We start from the raw sequence: 19,721 nt of genomic DNA on the forward strand, positions 1-19,721 counted from the left end.
CTCTCTGTGTCACCATCATAGATTTGTACAATCACTGTAAATAAACGTGGGGATCAGGCTATAGCTATTCACAGAAACAGAAGAATACTTTCCCAGAATATTTAAGAATATTTCAGGAAGATTCATGGAAATATAGTTCTTTGTTATAAGTATCAGTGGAGAATCAGTATGTGGAGACTTGGATTCCTATATGCACCTATAGCTTACTCAACATGCTTATGTCAGAAACTTGAAGATATTGTCCCCTTCTAAGTGTCCCATGTAAAACCAATACAGAGATTTGTTGAATTCTTATTAATTTGTATTCAGTGTTAAATTGAATACATTTAGAAAACTTAAATCTTCTATCCCTTTCACAAATGCATAGGTTGATGGTTGACAAAAGTAAACTAATGTTGTCTGTTCTGTTAGATTTTGGCACATGGCTCAGTTCTTCATTTCATTGGGGACTAACAAGATGTAGCATAAATGCCTTATTAAGTAAGCTAAGCCATCAATTTTATTTGTATTAGACTTTTTACTCTGAGATAATTGCAGAAATTGTAGATTCACATGCAGTTGTAAGAAATAATACGAAGAGATCCTGTCTACCTTTTACCCAGCTTCTCCCAATGGTAATATCTTGCAAAACTATACCATATCACAACCAGGATTTTCATACTGGTATAGTCAAGATATAGAATGTTCCATCCCAAGGATCCTGTGTGTTACCCACCTCTCTCCTTCTCCACCCTCCTCCCTAGCAAACTCTAATCTGTTCTCAATTTCTAGAATTTTGCATTTCAAAATGTTGTATACATGGAATTCTACAGTATGTAACCTTGTGGGATTGACTTTTTCACTCAGCATAATACTCTGGAGATTCATCCAAGCTGTTGCTTGTATGAGAAATTATTTTTATTGCCGAGTAGTATTCCATGGCACAGATGTATCATATGTTTCACCAGCCACCCATTAAAGGACATCTGGTTGTTTACAGTTTTTGAATATTATGAATAAAGCTGCTATGTATATTCACGTACAAGTTTTTGTGTGAACATACATTTTCACCTCTCTGGGACAAATGCCCAACAGTGCAATTGCTGAGTGGTGTGGCAGCTGCATGTTTAGTTTTATAAGAAACTGCCAAATGGTTTTTCAGAGTGGCTGTTCCATTTTCATTCCCCTCAGCTATATAAGACTGATCCAGTTTCTTTGCATCCTTACTATTATTTGGTGTTGTTACATTTTTAGCAATTTTGATGGGTGCTTAGTGGTATCTCATTGCGGTTTTAATTTGCAGTTCCCTAATGATTAGTGATATTGAGTATCTTTTCATGGGCTTATTTGCCATTTGTACATCTTCTTCAGTGAAAAGTCTGTATATGCTCTCCATTTTTTAATTGGATTTTTAAAAAACACTGTTGAGTTTTTGTGAGTTCTCCATATATTCTAGATACCAGTCCTTTGTTGGAAATGACTTGCAAATATTTTTCTCTCAGTCTGTATGTAGCCTATCTTTTCATTCCCTTAACATGGTCTTTTTCAGAGCAGAAGTTTAAAATTTTGATGTAGTGCAATTTATCCAACTTTCCTTTATGGATTATGCTTTTTGGTGTGAAAATACTCTTTGCTTAACCCTAGGTCCCTATGATTTTCTACTTTTTAAAAAAATGTTATAGTTTTACATTTTATGTTTAGAATTATGATCCATTTTGAGTTAATTTTTATACAAGGTGTGACAGGTAGGTTGAGGTTATTTGCCTGTGGATATCCCATTGCTGTAACACATTTATTGAAAAGACTATTCTCCCTCCATTGAAGAGGGAGTATACCCAACTGAGTATATTTGTGTGGATCTATTTCTAGATTTTCTATCCTGTTCTATTGATGTATGTGTCTGTTCCTCCATCAATAAATACCATACTATCTTGATTACTATAGCTACATAATAAGTTTTTATATTGAATAGAGTGATTTCTCCTACTTATTTTTCTTTTACAAGATTGTTTTAGTTATTCCAAGGCCTATGTCTTGGAACTCTTAGAATAAACTTGAATATGTCTACAAACTTTGCTGAGATTTTGATAGAAATTGGATTAAATCTATAGATAAATATGGGGAGAACTGACATCCTTGCTATTTTGTGTCTCCCAATCCATGAACATGGTATATCTCTTCATTTATTTAGACCTTTGATTTCTTTCATTAGTATCTTTTAATTTTCAGCATTTAGATCTTATACATGTTTTGATAAATTTATACCTAAGTATTTATTTTCTTCAGAGTGATTATAAATGATATTATGCTTTTAATTTTTGTTTCCACTTTGTTCATCTTTAATATTTAGAAATATGATTATATTTTGTGTGCTGATCTCACATCCTGAAATCTTGCTGAACCCACGAGTTCTTTCTTTTATTTTCTTTTTAACAGATTCTTTAGAATTTCCTATCATGTCATATGTAAACAGAGATATTTTTATTTCTTTCTTTCCAATCATATGCATTTAATTTCTTTTTCTTGCTTTATTGCCATGTGTAGAACTTCTGGTACAGCCTTAAACATTTTTATCAGTGTAAATGTCTGGAGATTTGCTAAAATGCACTGGCCTGAATGAGGCCCATCATTCTCAAACAAGTGCATTTTCAACACTTTTCTTATCATCCAACCTGTCTAGAGTTCATTTCCTATAATTTGGATAAATAACTGATAACATTCATCAGTGGTTATAAATGGCACCCACACTGCAAAGTCCCTTGAAGCAACAGAGAGGCCTTTAATGAGCTAAGTGGAAACTGCTTATAAAAGCAAACTTAGCATAGGAATATTATTCATAAGACAGAACCAGGAGGTAGTGATGCTCAAAGAATTAAGGTGTGAGGTTGACTTATGGAGTATGTGGTATGTCCTTCCAGTTGTCCCCTCTTACCTCTAAATTGGTGATAGCAGTAATTTTAAACTCAGAAGTATGAAATACCATCAAAATTACCTTATTCTTATATATTAGAAATTGCTATTGTTAGGAACTCTTCTGAGAATTGACTTTTGACAAATAAAGACTTCTGTGCATCTTACTATGCTTTTAGTAAAAGGCACTTAAAAACATTTTGACGTCTCAAACTCTGTTCATGTCTTAATTTTTTAAACAAAAATATGATCATTAATAGCATTTTTACTTATTTTAAAAATGTATATTTCCTATATATAGTGTTGCATTTTTATGTTATACGATGTACCTAACCCATCAGAGAGGGTTTATGGCCATTATGAAAAGACAGAAAATGGGGTACTGCTTGATGCTTTATAGACTTCAATATAAGAGGTCTTGGATATATACACATAGGTCCTTAGAGGCCTTAGATGTGTACTCAGGTACAATGTAGTTTCTTGAAAAACCAGGAGCTCCTGCACATAATTTGTAGAAACATTTTAAATCTGTAGTAACAACCAAATTTCAGAGATGAATTTTTGTTTGTTTTGGTAGTTAACAGTGACAAATCATCATAGGCAGGCTAGTCATCGCTTTACTGATTTTGCCGATTCAATGAGTACCTGTGCATTTCAGTAACTCTCTTGTCTTTTTCTCAAGATTGGAAATGATCTAAGTACCACTCTATCCATTGTACGCAGTGAGTTCTGGAGTCAGGTCTTGGGGCATGGACCTAGCCTCTCTGAGCCTCAGTTTTCTCATCTGTAAGTAGCAATGATGATGTGAATCTCACTGGTTATAAGGCTTAAATGAGATGATCTTGCCAAGGGCCTGGTCTAAAGCTGGGCAGGGAGTGTGCCTTCAATTAATTACTGACTTCTTTGCTTCCTCTTCTTACACTTTGTCCTGTTTCCTTCCCCTCTTCAGCCTCTCCCCTCTCCTCTCCACATACCACAGAACGAGACACTTCTTATTTTGGATGCCACACCTCATGCCTGAGAGAAGGGAACCCTCTGTCAGAAGCACTAGCAGTGGGGGTCTGGAGAGCTTGTTGCTGAGGCTGTCCCACCTCATTAGTGTATTCCCATGGCCTGCTTACACAGATAGGGCTGCGCACAAGACTCTGTGTTCTTATGCCATTTTCATGTTACAGCGTGACCAAAGCTTCATAAGTAACTGATACATTCTAGCAAATGTGACTTCATAGTGCACCTGCAGTTCAGTACATGGCCATGGATAATCCGGAGACAAACAGTCCTGCATGCTCACCCCAAACTCAAGACTGACCGTGTGATGCACTTAGTTCCTTCATGGTTGCAGTGAGTTTCGAATCAAGACTGCTTTGGGCACAGCAAGCAACAAAAACACTCTCACGATACAGTGCAATCACATTGCACATACCTCTTTTTTTTTTTTTTTTTTTTTTTTTTTGTCCTAAGGAATGGACGGCAACTGTCTCAACGTGTCACTTTGGCAACCAACAATGTTTCTCAAGTCGGTGAGACGGGTGTGAATACGATATGAACAAAGGCTATATATGTGAGTACCTGTGTGGATTGGGAGTTTGCAAATGACCACTTTAATATCCAGTCTGGCACAGGGTTCCCTGGCCACCCTCTCTCGTTCTGCTGTGAGGATGACAGGGCTGCTGCGAACCCTGGCAACGAAGAGTCAGCGGTCAGTCGCCGTCGGCAGCAGCACTTAAAAGATTTTCATTTCACGCAAACACCGAGCGCTTTCCTCTTACTGCATCAGGCCTTTCTTGGAACTGCCTTGAAGTATTCCTCCCTTGAAATGTCGGATACTCCACCATACCATTTCTGAAGCCAGATATGTTCTATCTTCATCTTCATAAAGAACCATTCATACTGACGAGGCCACTTCCTCAGAACTGGGTGTCTGCAGAAATAAAGGAGAGGTCATGACACAGCTGCTCTTATCAGGGGGTGTCCCTCCCAGGGCACCGCTCCAGAGTCGGCATATCACTGGGCAGGTCATCCAGCCCTTCAGACTCCAGGCCTCATTTGGGCTGAAGCCAGAGGCGGATGCCAGGGAGCCAAGGATGGGGACTGGGGCAGCCTTAGGAAGGCAGGAAACTGCCATCTGCACAGAGGGGCAGCCCAGTCTTGCACCAGGCTCCTTGGTTCGGATCCCAGGCGGGCTGCTGATGAGCTGTGGTGCTTCGTGGGCTATTTGCCCTCTCAAACCCCGGTCTCCTCACCGTCAGGGGGGCCGACAGTGACGGTGCTCTGATTGTGGGGCTGCGGGGGGAGCAAACAACTCTGCACACATAAAGCACCTGCACAGAGCAAGTGCTCAGTGAATGCTGGTTGCTGTTATCAGGAAACATAAAGAAAGGCGTTATGTATCTCTGTCTCTATGAGACGTTAAAAGAATTGTGGGCCTCCGAAACAAATCTGCTCAGGGGGAGATTTCCATTCCTGCAGCAGGCTTACAAGTGTTGAACCAAGTTGAGAGTCAGACAGAGTGGACAGGGAACATCACGTTCCACCTTCTGCTTACTGACTTGCTTTCTCTCTCACATGTAACCCTAAACACAGGCACTGTCAGTGCAAAGCCTGACGTGGGGCTTGAACCCACGAACCGTGAGATCATGACCTGAGCTGAAGTCAGATGCTCAACCGACTGACCCACCCACGTGCCCCAGCCCACTTCTTTTAAACTTCATAAAAATTGGGGCACCTGGGTGGCTCAGCCGGTTAAGTGTCCGACTCCTGATTTCAGCTCAGGTCATGATCTCACGGTCGTGAGATCAAGCCCCATGTCTGGCTCCACGCTGGAGCCTGCTTGGGATTCTCTCTCTCTCTGCCCCTCCCCCACTGTCATGTGTGTGTTCTCTCTCTCAAAACACATCAATAAACATGAAAAAAAATAAACTTCATAAAAATAAAAATTTTACTCATATCTAAAAATGTTATAAAAATTCGAAGACCAAGTGCAGACTGGGAAGAACATTTGCAACAATGCATATGCAATAATAGGCTGATGACCTTTTATAAAAAAATATATTTTGAAATAACCGTAAACTCACAGAGAAGTTGAAAAGTACAGTACAATGAACTATTTCTTCCCCCCTAAACTATTTGGAAATAAGTTGGAAATAAGCTGATGTGATGCCCCAATACTCCAAATACTTGTGCAGCCAAGATGATAAAAGGTTGTTGTTATCTTAAGCAAACACGTTTTGTACTTGCAGCCAGAACACATTTTGGCACCTGCAACTATAACAAATCCCAGAGGGCACTGGTTTTGCATCCAGGCAGTGAGTGGTAGGGGGAGGGACCTGGAGGAGACTGACAGCAGGGGTTTAAAAGAAGGTAAAGATAAAGTTAGTGGAAACAGGAGGTAAAGGCACCCTCGTAACATGGTGGTGGAAAATTCAGCAACACTGTGCCTACAGAAAGTACGGAATGAATTTAATGAACGCAATGGTCTCCCTAGGGTTTTGACCTAGTCTCACTGCCTATCATAACATGAAAGAGGAGGGTTTAGAAGGAAAGAGGACAGCTGGGCCGGGGTGCCTGGGTGGCTCAGTCAGTAAAGCGTCTGACCAGCTCAGGTCATGATCATGGGGTTCATGAGTTCAAGCCCCACATCAGGCTCTCTGCTATCTGCACAGGGCCAGCTTTAGATCCTCTGTCCTCCTCTCTCCCTGCCCCTCCCCCTCTCTAGAAAATAAATAAACATTAAAAAAAGAGGACAGTGAAGTTAAAAAATAAATCACACACACACACACACACACACACACACACACACACACACCCCTATGCTCGTTTCTCAATCTATGTACTGAAAACCACACGTTCATCTTGATATATCCAATCGCAATCCAATTCCAGAGTTCACTCTCATTTTCTCCATTTACGTGTAAAAAACCCCTTCCTGTGGTGTGAGAAACCAGGCTTCCCCTGTCCTTACCGTGTTTACTTATTTGGTGGTTCCCCTGTATGTAAAATCTTCCACCTCCTTTGGGGTGTGGGTAGCTCCTGCAGCTTACAATTTGCTTTCGTCTTACTCTTCCACTAACTAACACGAAGTGTGAATCTGCCTATTTTCATTGCCTGTGCCTCTGGGAAGACACACAAAGCTCCTAGCCCCAGCTCCACCCTTCCACTCCCTGCTGCCCTCCCTGCACAGACACCCTCCTGACCCATGGGAGACCACCCCTCCAAGCAGGCACCCTCCTTACCTTTCACGAGCTCTGGGCCTCCTGCCTCCTGCTAACTGGTCTGCCCTCTGGCACATTTTGATCCCCACAGCGGTGATTTTTAAACTTTAGTAGAAATGCTAATTTCCTGGGACCTGCTTTTAAAATTTAGATTGAGTCTTACATCCAGAGAATCGGATTCAGTTAAGCAGGTCAGGGCAGGAGGGTGGGGGCAGAAAGCCTGTCTATGCAAGAATCCTCAGTGGGTCAGATGTAGGTGTGAGAGGACCACACTGAGAAGTGTTCTTTCACTTCTGGATGTATGAAAATGTCTGTTTTCTGGACTTCTCTACAAAGCCTCAATTATTTACTTCCATTTTTAAAATTTTTTAATGTTTATTTATTTTTTGAGAAAGAGAACAAGTCAGGGAGGGGCAGAGAGAGATAGGGAGAGACAGGGAGAGAGAGAATCCCAAGCAGGCTCCACACTGTCAGCACAGAGACAGACACAGGGATCGAACTCATGAACCATGAAATCATGACCTGAGCCAAAACCAAGAGTTGGATGTTAACTGACTGAGCCACCCAGGGGCCCCTGGTTATTTCCATTTCAAGGCAGGGCGTTGTAGAGGGTTGCAAGTGCGCAGGGAAGAGCGCCTGGAATCCCTCAGTGTGGGGTGCTGTCTAAAGGCAGGGTGAGGCCACGGGAAGACAGTCTGCCTGGCCTCTGCTGTCACCTGCAGCATGTTGCTGATATCACAGCTCAGACCTTCACTATCACTGCCTCAGAGGCATCACATGGCACAGTCATGACTTCTGCTTTTTATTACAGTGTATTTCTGGACAAACCAACTTCAAAGCATATACAAACCTTGAAAACATGGCTTGCTTGGCAAATTCTATTTCTTCTGGAGACACTGCAGTCATCTGGCCAGTGAGCGTCAACCGGGCACATCGGGGGTCTTCCGGGTCGACGATATTTTTTCTGCATTCAAAGAATGTTTTTCACTTATTAAAATGATGATAGAACATAAGCCTGAAATACCAAGAATTTTATTAAAAATTAAAAAGAGCAGCCACATGGCTGGGTCTATCATTGAAGTTTTTACACTATCTATAATTACTTTAAAATACTTTGGCACACGGGGTGCCTGGGTGGCTCAGTTGGTTAAGTGTCTGACTCTGGATTTCAGCTCAGGTCATGATCTCACCTTCCGTAAGATCGATCCCCATGTCAGGCTCTGTGCTGACTGTGAAGATCCTGCTTGGGATTCTCTCTCTCCCTCTCTTCCTGCCTCTCCCACCCACTTTCTCAAAATAAATAATCAATGAACAATAAAAACATACTTTGGCACTGGCTGTGTGAGAGGTGTGTTTGGGTAAGTGAGACATTAGCCTGCACCCTGGGGGGTGCATCTAGTCAAGGGTGCACATTCTGCAAGACCCCAGTTGGGAGCCACTGTCCGGAATCCGGTTGCTACTCTGCACAACCTTAGGGGTACCACTCAAAGACAATAGGAGGTGTGCTCCAGAAGTAAGGCAATACATCTGCCTGGATCCAGCGGTGACTGAGGTGAAGGTTTTCTGACATCACAACCAGAATGTGGAGGGTCCTCCTTCAGTGTAAGGGATGTTGGAAATAATGAGAACATTAGCGTGACTGTATTTGTAACTGCCTGCTAATGAGTGTTTCCATGGTGACAGAATTCTTCTAAGACTTGGCTTTCATTGAAAGAGTCACCTGGCAGTGAGGATGTACTTTGTATTCTGGATATCACTCTTTTTCCAGGTGAATATAATTCTAATATAAATATAATATGATATGATATGATACAATATAATTCTCCTAATTAGTAATCCTCCTAACTAGGGTTGCCAGCTAAAATACTGTATGACACATAGTCATGTGAGAATAGTTGTTTACCTGAAATTTAATTTTTAAAAAAAATTTTAATGTTTATTTATTTTTGAAGGAGAGAGAAATAGAGCATGAGTGGGGGAGGGGCAGAGAGAGAGGGAGACACAAAATCTGAAGCAGGCTCCAGGCTCTGAGCTGTCAGCACAGAGTCCAATGTGGGGCTCGAATTCATGAGCCGTGAGATCATGACCTGAGCTGAAGTCGGTCGCTTAACCAACTGAACCACCCAGGCGCCCCTGAAATTTAATTTTTTACAGCTTTATTGATATATATATTTAATTCACCCTTTTTAAAAAAATTTTTTTTTGATGTTTATTTATTTTTGAGACAGAGAGAGACAGAGCATGACAGAGACAGAGGACCTCAGAATATTCAGAGTTGGGCATCCATCACCATTATCTAATTTTAGAACATTTTCATCACCTACCCACTACACCCTTTGCCCATTAGCAATGATTCCTCATTTCTGACCCTTTACCACATCCTGAGCAACCGCTGATCTACGCTCCATCTCTAGAGTTGCCTGTTTTGCCCACACTGATGGAATCATACCATATGTGGGCTTTTGTGACTATCTTCTTTCACTTAGCATAGTGACTTCAAGGTTCATCCATGTTTTAACCTGTATTGGCACTGCATTGTTTTTATTGCTGAATATTACTTTATTGTATGGATAGACCACACTGTGTTTACCAGTTCATCAGTTGATGGGCATTTGGGTTGTTCCCATTACAAATAATGCTGCTATGAACATGTAGGCACATGCTTTTGCGTGGATGTGGTTTTTAGAGGTGGAACTGTCAGAAAGGGAATTGACGGATCCTACGGCAAGTCTACGTTTAACCTTTTGAGGAACAGCCAGACTGTTTTCCAAGCAGCTGCACTAATTTACATTCCCACCAGCACTGTATGAAGTGAATTCCTTCATATTTTTGAGGGCACTTGTTTTAGTCTGTCCTTTTCATTCTAGCCGTCTTAGTGTGAAGTGATCTCACTGTGGTTTTTATTTGCATTTCCCTGATGGCTAATATTGACTATCTTTTCATGTGCTTACTGGCTGTATGTATATCTTTGCAGAAATGTCTATTCAAATCCTTTGTCCATTTAAAATTGGGTTCTTTTCCTTTTTATTATTGAGTTGTGAGAGTTCTTTGTATATTCTGAATACAAATCCCTTTCCAATATGTGATTTAAACGTATTTTTTTTCATTTTCTTGATACTGTTCTTTGTATTATTTTTATGATTATTTTTGTTTTAGAGAAAGAAGGAGAGAGTAAGAAGGAGAGAGTAAGAAGGAGGGGAGAGGGGCAGAGGGAGAGAGAGAGAATCTTAAGCAGGCTCCATGCTCAGTGTGGAGCCTGATTGGGGCTCGATCCCATGACTCTGGGGTTATGACCTAAGATGAAATCAAGAGTTGGATGCTCAACTGACTGAGCCACCCAGGAGCCCCTTGATGGTGTTCTTTGATGCACAAAAAAAATTTTTTTTTTTAAATTTTCATCAAATCCAAATAACTTCTTTTTCTTCTGTTTCCATTTATGATTTTTTTAAAGCTCCCAGCAACCTAGGGCAAAGGATATTTATCAAAATCCTACCCATATGTTATGTTTTATCTCATAGAACAAGACAGCATTCATATTATTAGATATTGTGGTTTTTGTAGTAATATAAGAAATAGAAATATGTATAAAGATTGAGAAATAATAAGCATACTTGTAGTTATTTGCAAATGACATGACTGTATAGAGAGGAAAATGCAAAAGAATCCACACTCAGAATATTAGTATTAAGAAAAAGCTCAGCAAGATTGTTGAATTCAAGAACAATAAACAACTGCATTGCTACTTATAAGAAAACAACTATTTTTGAAGTACATTTTATATACTAAAAGGTATATAGATGGTAACTAAACCTATAAAATACCTGGGGATAAATTTAACCCAAAAATGTGTAATACCTTGGTGGAAAAAATTATGACTTTATTGAAATACATAAATGGCCTAAGTAAAGAGAGGGTTGGTTATACCAAATACATGAATGGGAAAACCCAATTTAAAGGAGATTAATTTCTAGAGACGCTATAATTTCAGTTCCAATTCTGATATATATATTTTTAATAAAACAAAACAAGCTGAATCTAAACTTCACATGGAATAACAAAAGTCTGAGAATAGTCAAAACCACTATAAGGAAGAACAACATGGTGGGAGCGCTTCCTCTACAGATAACCCTAACATAAAACCATATTAATTAAGGCAGTGGGTATTGGTACAAGGACAGACCAAGGGAACAGACTGGAAGACCCAGAAATAGACCCATGCTTATATGTTATTTCACATACAACAAAGACTGAATTAGAAATTAGCAGGTAAAGTTCTAATTATTCAATAAGTGGTGCTGAAAAAAATGGTTGTCTGGAAAAAAATCTAAAAAATCAGACCATGTATAAGTCAATTCTAAATTGAATTAATGATTTAAATGTATAAAGCAAAGCCTTAATACTTTCAGGATAAAATATTTATGACTTCAGGGTTGGAAAGAATTTCTTAAAGATGACACAAATGCTCAAACCACAAAGGTAGATGAATGTGACTTATTAAAATTAAATCTTTCTTCAATAAAAGATTTCATAAGTTAGCTATGGGTGAAGTCTATTCATTACCACTATGATTTCTTATTCTATCAGTGAGTGTGGTAAGTGGAATTCTGGGATGGCCTCCATCATCTGCACCCCTAGTACTCTGCCCTGTACAATCCCTTGTCCTTGAATGTGGGCAGGAGCTGGGACTCTCTTCTAGCCAAGAGAATATGGCAAAAGTGAAGCGCTGGTAATCCCATGCTTATATCACAGCCAGTGAGACAGACTTAGAGACTGTGGGAGAGAGAGAGAGAGAGAGAGAGAGAGAGAGAGAGAGACTGTCTTACCCATGGGAGACACCCTTCTATTGGCCTTTAACAGGTAAGCTGTTGTGAGGTGACCTGCCTTGGCCGTGGAGAGAATGGGCGGTGGCTTCTAGGAGCTGTGGACTCAGTCCTACAACCACAGGGAACTGAACTGTTCCACAAGGAACACTCACAGGTGCTAGAAAGAGGACCAGAGCTCCAGAAAGTGTTGTGGCCCCACTGACATCTTTCAGCTTCGGAAGATTCTGAGCAGAGGACCCAGTTCAGCCAAGTCCAGAATCCTCGCCCACAGAAACTATATAACAAGTGTGTGCTACTTCAAGTCTCTACGTTTGTGTCAATTTGTTACACAGCACAGAAAATGAATACAGTGTGTGTGCTGAAACTATAATTTTTAACTGACAATTTTTTTTTCAGTTACATTGTTAGTTACTGATTTCCAACCTACATTTTGGTCAGAAAGTTATCCATATAGGTATCTATTGTTTGATATTTGTTAAAATCAGCCTTAAAGCCTCATGGTCAATTGCTGTGCGCCTGAATAGGATGGACATTCTCTAACTGTTCGGTGCAAGGTTCTGCAAATTACCATTACAGCAAGCTTAAGTGTCTTCAAATCTCTTACCTCATTGCTATTTTTGTTTTTGTTTTCTTACTCTATTGATTATTAAAGGATGTGTTAAATATTTTCTGGACTTAATTTCTGGATATCTATCCTTGACACACACACACACACACACACACACACACACACACACTTACTTTTCTTCCTCCCAAAGTAGTTCTATCATAATTTTTACTCTATTCATACAAATATTATGTTTGCAGTGACACAGTGTTTACTAAGCCATGTAGTACACTATGAATAAACTTCCTTTTTATACAACCTTTTGTTTTCATTTGGAATTAGTTAATAACTTCCCCTTTATCTTTCTTTTCTTTTTTTTTCTTTTGCTTAGTTTTCTATGAACCTACCATTTATTCATTCCCAAACTTTTCTTTTTAGCATAATCAAATATAAGATATATTCCATCATATTCAAAAGAACTGAAAACATAAGTTCATATAAAAACTCGTACATCATTGTTGATAGTAGCAGCATTTATAACAACTCCAAAGTAGAAATAACCTGAATGGCACAAAAATAGACAGAATGTGGGATAGCTATTCAATGGCATATTGTTCAGCTATAAAAAGGAATGAACTACTGGGGTGCCTGGCTGGCTCAGTTGCTGGAGTGTGCAACTCTTGATCTCAGGGTTGTAAGTTTGAGGCCCACACTGGGTGTAGAGATTAGTTTAAAAAACACTTTGGGGCATCTGGGTGGCTCAGCTGGTTGAGTGCTTGACTCTTGGTTTTGGCTGGAGTCATGAGCTCACAGTTTGTGGGATCAAGCCTAGCGCTGGTCTCTGGAGACTGCTCGGGATTCTCTCTCTCCCCCTCTCTCTCTGCTTCTCCTCCACACACACACACACACTCTCTCTCAAAATAAATTAAAAAAATAAACTTAAACAAATTTATAAAATGTATATGTTCTCTCACTGCTGAAAAAAAATGAATGAAGTACGGATAGCATGGATAAACTTTGAAGATACTTCAAGGTGTGTGTGTGTAAAATTTATATGTATATATATACAGCATATGCAAATTCATAGAGGCAGAAAGATTAGTGGCTGTAAGGGCTGGGAAGAAGAGGAAACAGGAAGAGAAAGCTAAGCTAATGTGCATGGGGCTTATCTGGGGGGAAATAAAAATATTCTCAAATTAGATAGTGGTGACAGATAGATGCAGAACGTTGTCAGTATTCTAAATGTCAGTGAACTTCACACTTTAAAGGTTGAATTTTATGGTATGTGAACTATATCTCAAGTAAGAAAAAAGTAGCATTCCACTGAGTTCACTTTTTCCTTCTTGGGGACTGTCATCCTCTGGGTCCCACTGGTACCGTTTGCTTTTATGCTTGCTATATGACCGTAATCTGGAGAACTCCCTCTATTGTCAATGGGGAATTTCCCCATCCTGTGTTGGATCACTTCTTTCCCTGGGCTGCCATCTTCCTCTTTCTTCTCATTTTGGTATAATGGTTCTGTCAAAAATATATATGTTTTCTAAGAAAAAGTTCAGTGGAAGTAAAATTACCTGAGGTTTTGTATGTTTGAGAATGTGATTAGTTTACTTTCATTCTTGATGGATAGTTTGGCTAAGTATTAAATGCTATGTTTGCAATGATTACACCAAATAATGTTGAAGGTACTGCTCCATTCCAGTGTTGCTGATTAAATAGTCCAGTGTGATCTTCTTCCTTGCTCTTTTGTATGTGACCTTGTGCCCTTGCCCCTCTGAAAGCTTTCAGAAACTAATCTTTACCGATGAGTCCCTGAAACTGCACAATGATGTACCTTGATACAGGCTTAAAAAAAAATCCATTGTTCTGGGTACTTGGTGGATTGTTTTAAACCTGGAGACTCATGTCTTTTGGTTTGGGGGAATTTTTCTTCAGTTCTATCTGGCAATTTTTTTCCTTTCATTTTCTCAATTCACCTTTTCTGGAATTCTTTTATTTTGGCTTTTGGAACTTTTGGATTGGCCTTTTAATTTTCTTATTATTCCTCTCATATGTTTCATCTGTTTCTTTTTATTCTACTTTTTGGCAGATTACTTCAAATCTACCCTCAAATGCTTCAGTTGAATTTTTAATTTTTGCTACCACATTTTTAATTTAAATTTAATTTTTCTTAATTTTAAGCAGGCTACATGACCAGCGTGGGGCTTGATCTCACAAACCATGAGATCATTCCCTGAGCTGAAATCAAGTCAGATGTTTAACTGACTGAGCCACCCAGGCACCCTTCATATTTTTAATTTTTAAGGGTTCTTTCTGTTTGTTCTCATGGAGTGTTTTTATTTTAAAGCCTATTCTTCTACAGTATATTGTCTTCTGTCCTGAAAAATTGCTTCCTTCTCTTTGTATTGTTTTAATTTTTCCTAGTTCTTTTTATCTGTTCATTTTGCATGGTAGAGACTTTCCTCAAATGTTTTCCTTGGCTGTTTATTCATATTTAAAATGTGTCACCCAGGAGGGGCCCCTGGGTGGCTCAGTCGGTTGAGCAGCTGACTTCTGCTCAGGTCGTGATCTTGCAGCTGACGAGTTCAAGCCCCGCGTAGGGCTCTGTGCTGACAGTTCAGAGCCTGGAGCCTGCTTCAGATTCTGTGTCTCCCTCTCTCTCTGCCCCTCCCCTGCTCATGCTCTGTCTCTCTCTGTCTTAAAAATAAATAAACATTAAATAATTTTTTTAAAAAAAGTGGCACCCCAGAGCCAGTTGGAAATTGTGACTGCATAGGTATGGCTTTCTGACTAGTGCACTTTACTCTAAGGTGATCAGTCTTGATGGTTTTGTTGAAGGACTCTTAACTTTTCAGTATCTGGGTTTTTTTGTTTGTTTGTTTTCTCTTAGGCTGTTTGGTATCCCTGGGGAAATCCTCAAAGGATTCTCAGACAAAACCTTGTTAAAGATGACCTTAGTCCATAATTCACAGGAAGAAGCAAGAGCCAGCAGAAACAGTAAATACCAGAAATAGATACCCAAGATATACTAAATTGATTATAAGATAAAGATATCTAAAATGCATAAGGTCTCCCAATCTTTAATTGAAAGTGTAGCTCTTTGGGGGTCAGATTTTATAATGGGCCCTTATTTCTAACCCGTCACCTGACCCAGTCCAAGATATTGTTTCTTTGTTCTCATTGTATCAAAACCTAAGCCTCTACTTTTCCCAGACCGGCAAACCCCACTAGTGAAGTTCTGGTTCTGTTTCTTTTGTTTGTTTGTTTCATCTTCATTTCTGACCCCCAGGGGATTTCTTTTTGTTTCTTATGAGTATGCATTTAAAAGAATGTTTTTCTTCCTACCGCTTTTTTTTTTAGATTGATGAAGTCTGTAGTTGTATTTTAAAACTTTAAATAATAAAAAAATGTTAAGATTAAAAACAAAGAATTTCCATGTAGAAGATTTAGAGACTATAAAAATATGTTAGAAAGTAAAAATAAGTGTTTTTAAATAAACTTGGAATTAGAGCCTACATAGAGCTTTTATCTTATTTGTTTCCACTCAAAAATTAAATTGTGAACATTTTAGATCGAGAAGTACATGCTGGGAAATCTATTTACTCACAAAATTCTCAAACATTTATCTACTATTTCTGTCTACTGAATATACAGGAGGAGCTGGAAAGATCCACCTCTGATGCTGAATGATTTTACTTGTATTGTGAGAGCTGTGTGACATAGCTGAGTCACAGCAAATACAGTGTCTGGTCTCATTGCCCCCATCGACCTTGTGAGCTGGAGCCCCAAGAACATAGCCTCAATTTCCTCTTCTGAAAAATGAGGACATTAATTTTTGCCCGACTTCTTCACAGAGTTCAAAGGAATGTAAAAGCACGATGAACATCATAAGGAAGTAATGAATGGTTTTCTCATATATATAAATGTGAAACTACAGTAAGTGAATGTGAGCAGGTTAAAGATAGAGAAGATCGTCTTCAAGGCAGACTGAATTATTTCCCTTCTCCATTAGTCTATAGCCTTGAAAGATTTTTCCGGCACTGCATTTCATTATGGTAGGCCAAATGAGAAAACTTTATGATGGATTGTTCTCCAACATCAAAGGAGAACAGCTTGCATTTTCCTTTTGCTTGAGGCCAGTTAGAGTCAGGAAAAAGGGAGGTGGAGTACTCCTTCCTTGTCTGTCTTGTACAGTCCGGATAGCCAAGCATTCTGATATATGGTAAATGCAGAAGGAAATGAAAGGCATACAGTGAGGTGGTTAAGAGTATGGGTTCCTACTCAGGGATGCCTAGGTGGCTCAGTCGGTTAAGTGTCCTACTCTTGGTTTCGGCTCAGGTCACCATCTCACAGTTTATGAGTTCAAGCCCCATATTGGGTTCCGCACTCACAATGCCCAGCCTACTTGGGATTCTCTCTGTCCCTCTCTCTCTGCCCCTCCTCCGCTCGTACTCTTTATCTCTCTTTCAAAATAAATAAATAAACTAAAGAGAGAGAGAGAGAGAGAGAGAGAGAGAGAGAGAGTAGGGGCTCCTATTCAGCCCCTAGACTGGAATCCTGGCTGTGACTCAACCTCTCTGTGCCTCGGTTTCCTCACCTGTAAGAAACAGGCACAAAAAGTTCCTGCCTTATAGTGGTGTTTCGAGGTGTTGGTGGTGGGAGACAGGGAGACTTTTTGGTCCTGCGATGAGCAAGGCTCCCCAGGATAACTTTCTTGACTGTCTCCACTACTCAGATTTACATTAACTGGTGACTTTGAAAGAAGACACCGAACATCTCCCTGCAGGAAGTGCACATACTATGCTATCCATCTGCCATAAACAAGAAAGACCTGCCACAGCTCAGGGAGGCCCCGGGTGCAGTGCTTCAGACTGTGTACATCTATTGAATTCTGAAGTTCCCTGGCCCACACCATGTTGGCTAGGTCAACGAGAAGGCAATACTTTGCTATTCTGTCTGCTTTACTCTTTCATTCCTCCACTGGTTTAGAGCAGGCAAATGATGGCCTGGCTGGCCAAGTGTGGCCTGTCGCCTGTTTCTGTTTGGCACGAGAGAGAAGAATGGATTTTATGCTTTTAGAGGATTGAGAAAAATCAAAAGAAGAAGATTTTATGACACATGAAATCTATATGAAATTTGGATTGCACTCTTCTTGCAAAAAGTTGTATTGGAGTACAGTCCCATTCTGTGGCAGCTTTCAGGCTACAATGGCAGAGTTGAGTGGTTGTGACAGAAACTGCATGGCCCACCTCACCTACAAAATTTGCCATCTCCTCAGTACAGAAATCATTTTCTGACCCCTGGTTTAGACTGTGGGACTGGAAGAGGAAGGCTGTTCGTCAGGCTCTCTGGAACCCTTACACGTGGATTAAACCCTTACATAATATAATTAGAATAGTTCCTGGTGTGTAGCAAGCCCTCATATAGTGATGCTGTTGCTGCTCAAATGTCACGGGGGCTGAAAGGGGTGGGGTGGCTGGAGAGTTCAGGAATTTTGTAGCCCCAATTGGTGGGGGTATCGATCATGAAATATCAAGAAGATTGCTGTGGACCGAACTGTGTGCCTGGCAAATTCAAATAGCGAAGCACGAATTCCCAATGTGACTGTATTTGAGAGAGTAAGAGAGCATGAGCAAGGGCTGGGGAAGTGAGAGGAAGAGAGAGAGTCCCAAGCAGGCTCTGGACTTGGGGCTCAATTCCATGAACCGCGAGATCATGACTTGAGCTGAAATCAAGAGTCGGATGCTCAACTGACTGAGCCACCCAGGTGCCCCATGAGTGTATTTGAAAATAGGGTCTTCAGAGAGGTAATTAAGGTTAATTAGTTAATTAATTAAGGTTAATGAGGTCGTGGGGGGGGGGTGTCCTCATCCGATGGGACTGCTGCTCTTATAAGAAGAGAACAGATGGGGCGCCTGGGTGGCGCAGTCGGTTAAGCGTCCGACTTCAGCCAGGTCACGATCTCGCGGTCTGTGAGTTCGAGCCCCGCATCAGGCTCTGGGCTGATGGCTCGGAGCCTAGAGCCTGTTTCCGATTCTGTGTCTCCCTCTCTCTGCCCCTCCCCCGTTCATGCTCTGTCTCTCTCTGTCCCAAAAATAAATAAAAAACGTTGAAAAAAAAAATTAAAAAAAAAAAAATAAAACAAGAAGAGAACAGAGAGGGGCAGGCAGAGGAAAGCCCATGTGAGGGCAGAGCAAAAAGGTGGCCGTCTTCAAACCCAGGAGAGAGGCCTCAAGAGAAACCAACCCAGCTGACACCTTAGTCTTGGGCTTCTAGACTCCGGACCTGTGAAAACATAAATTTCTCCTGTTTCATTCTCCCAGGCTGTGGTATTTTGCTACGGCAGCCTGAGCTAACACAAAGATGGTAGGGACAGAACGGTCATTATGAAATGGTGAGCATCGAAAGCCTCCCCCTCTGCCTCTCTGGCTACATTTGTTGCAGAGGTAGGGTGTTATGGGATGGAAGGCGTTAAATTAGGAGAGTAGTAGCTAACATATAATGAAGGAGGGAGTTAACTTATAAAATCTTGGAAGTATTTTTTTTTAAGCTTAAAATGGAGACCTATTATGTTTGTGGCACATCCTCTCCCTGTATTGGGAGCCTGTGTTGAAGGAGCCCAGGGAGATGTGGGAACAGCACACACTCTCTGGCTCCTGGAAGTTTGTGTGTTTTTACCATCCTAATACTGTGATGTGCCCCGGCATCATGGCAAAAGCTGTCCCCACTGTGGGGACCTTGCCAGTTTCTGGGTAGGCCAAGCAAATCATTTCAAATCTACCCACTTAGCTACCTATTCGTTTCACTTCATAATTTTATTACTGCCGAGAACATGATATAATTTCTGTTTTCCTTTTTGAAATCAGGTGTGATTATATGACATTTACATATCTTCTTTACATAACATCACATATCTTTCAAGGCAACTGATTTGTCTAAGCCTCACAATATCCACACGACGTAGGTCACGTAATCTGATACGCAGGCAAAGAGCTAACTCGGCAGACCACGGTTGCTCAAAGCCTGCACGTTTCAAAGAATGGCCTGTTTCAGGAGGACTGGCCCTTGACTGGCTCCTGGAGGCTAACCTCTGAGCTCTTGACACCTCCTTCTGAGGCCCTAGGCCACACTGGATCAATCTGAACTCGTGGGGCCCAGAGACGGAGTAGCTAAGATCAGTCATGCAGACACTGTAGTGCCCATGTGACTGAATTACAGTGCAAACCCCGGATACCAAGGCTCAAGTGAGCGTCG

The 19,721-nt window shown here is 40.6% G+C and overlaps 1 protein-coding gene across 1 annotated transcript in view; it reads right to left on the reverse strand.

Moving 5' to 3' along the window:
- Window positions 1-355: 355 nt before the first annotated feature.
- CREG2 (cellular repressor of E1A stimulated genes 2) overlaps window positions 356-19,721 on the reverse strand; it is a 35,058-nt gene continuing 15,692 nt past the window's right edge. Inside the window, exons 3-4 of the mRNA XM_060608897.3 lie at window positions 7,951-8,064; window positions 356-4,810 (exon numbers count right to left, since the gene is read on the reverse strand). Coding sequence (XP_060464880.3) covers window positions 4,663-4,810; window positions 7,951-8,064 — 262 coding nt within the window. The 3' untranslated portion in view covers window positions 356-4,662. The remainder of the gene's footprint in view (window positions 4,811-7,950; window positions 8,065-19,721) is intronic.

Source organism: Panthera onca, chromosome A3 (genome assembly GCF_046562875.1).
Source record: "Panthera onca isolate mPanOnc1 chromosome A3, mPanOnc1 haplotype 2, whole genome shotgun sequence".
Classification (NCBI taxonomy): domain Eukaryota; kingdom Metazoa; phylum Chordata; class Mammalia; order Carnivora; family Felidae; genus Panthera; species Panthera onca.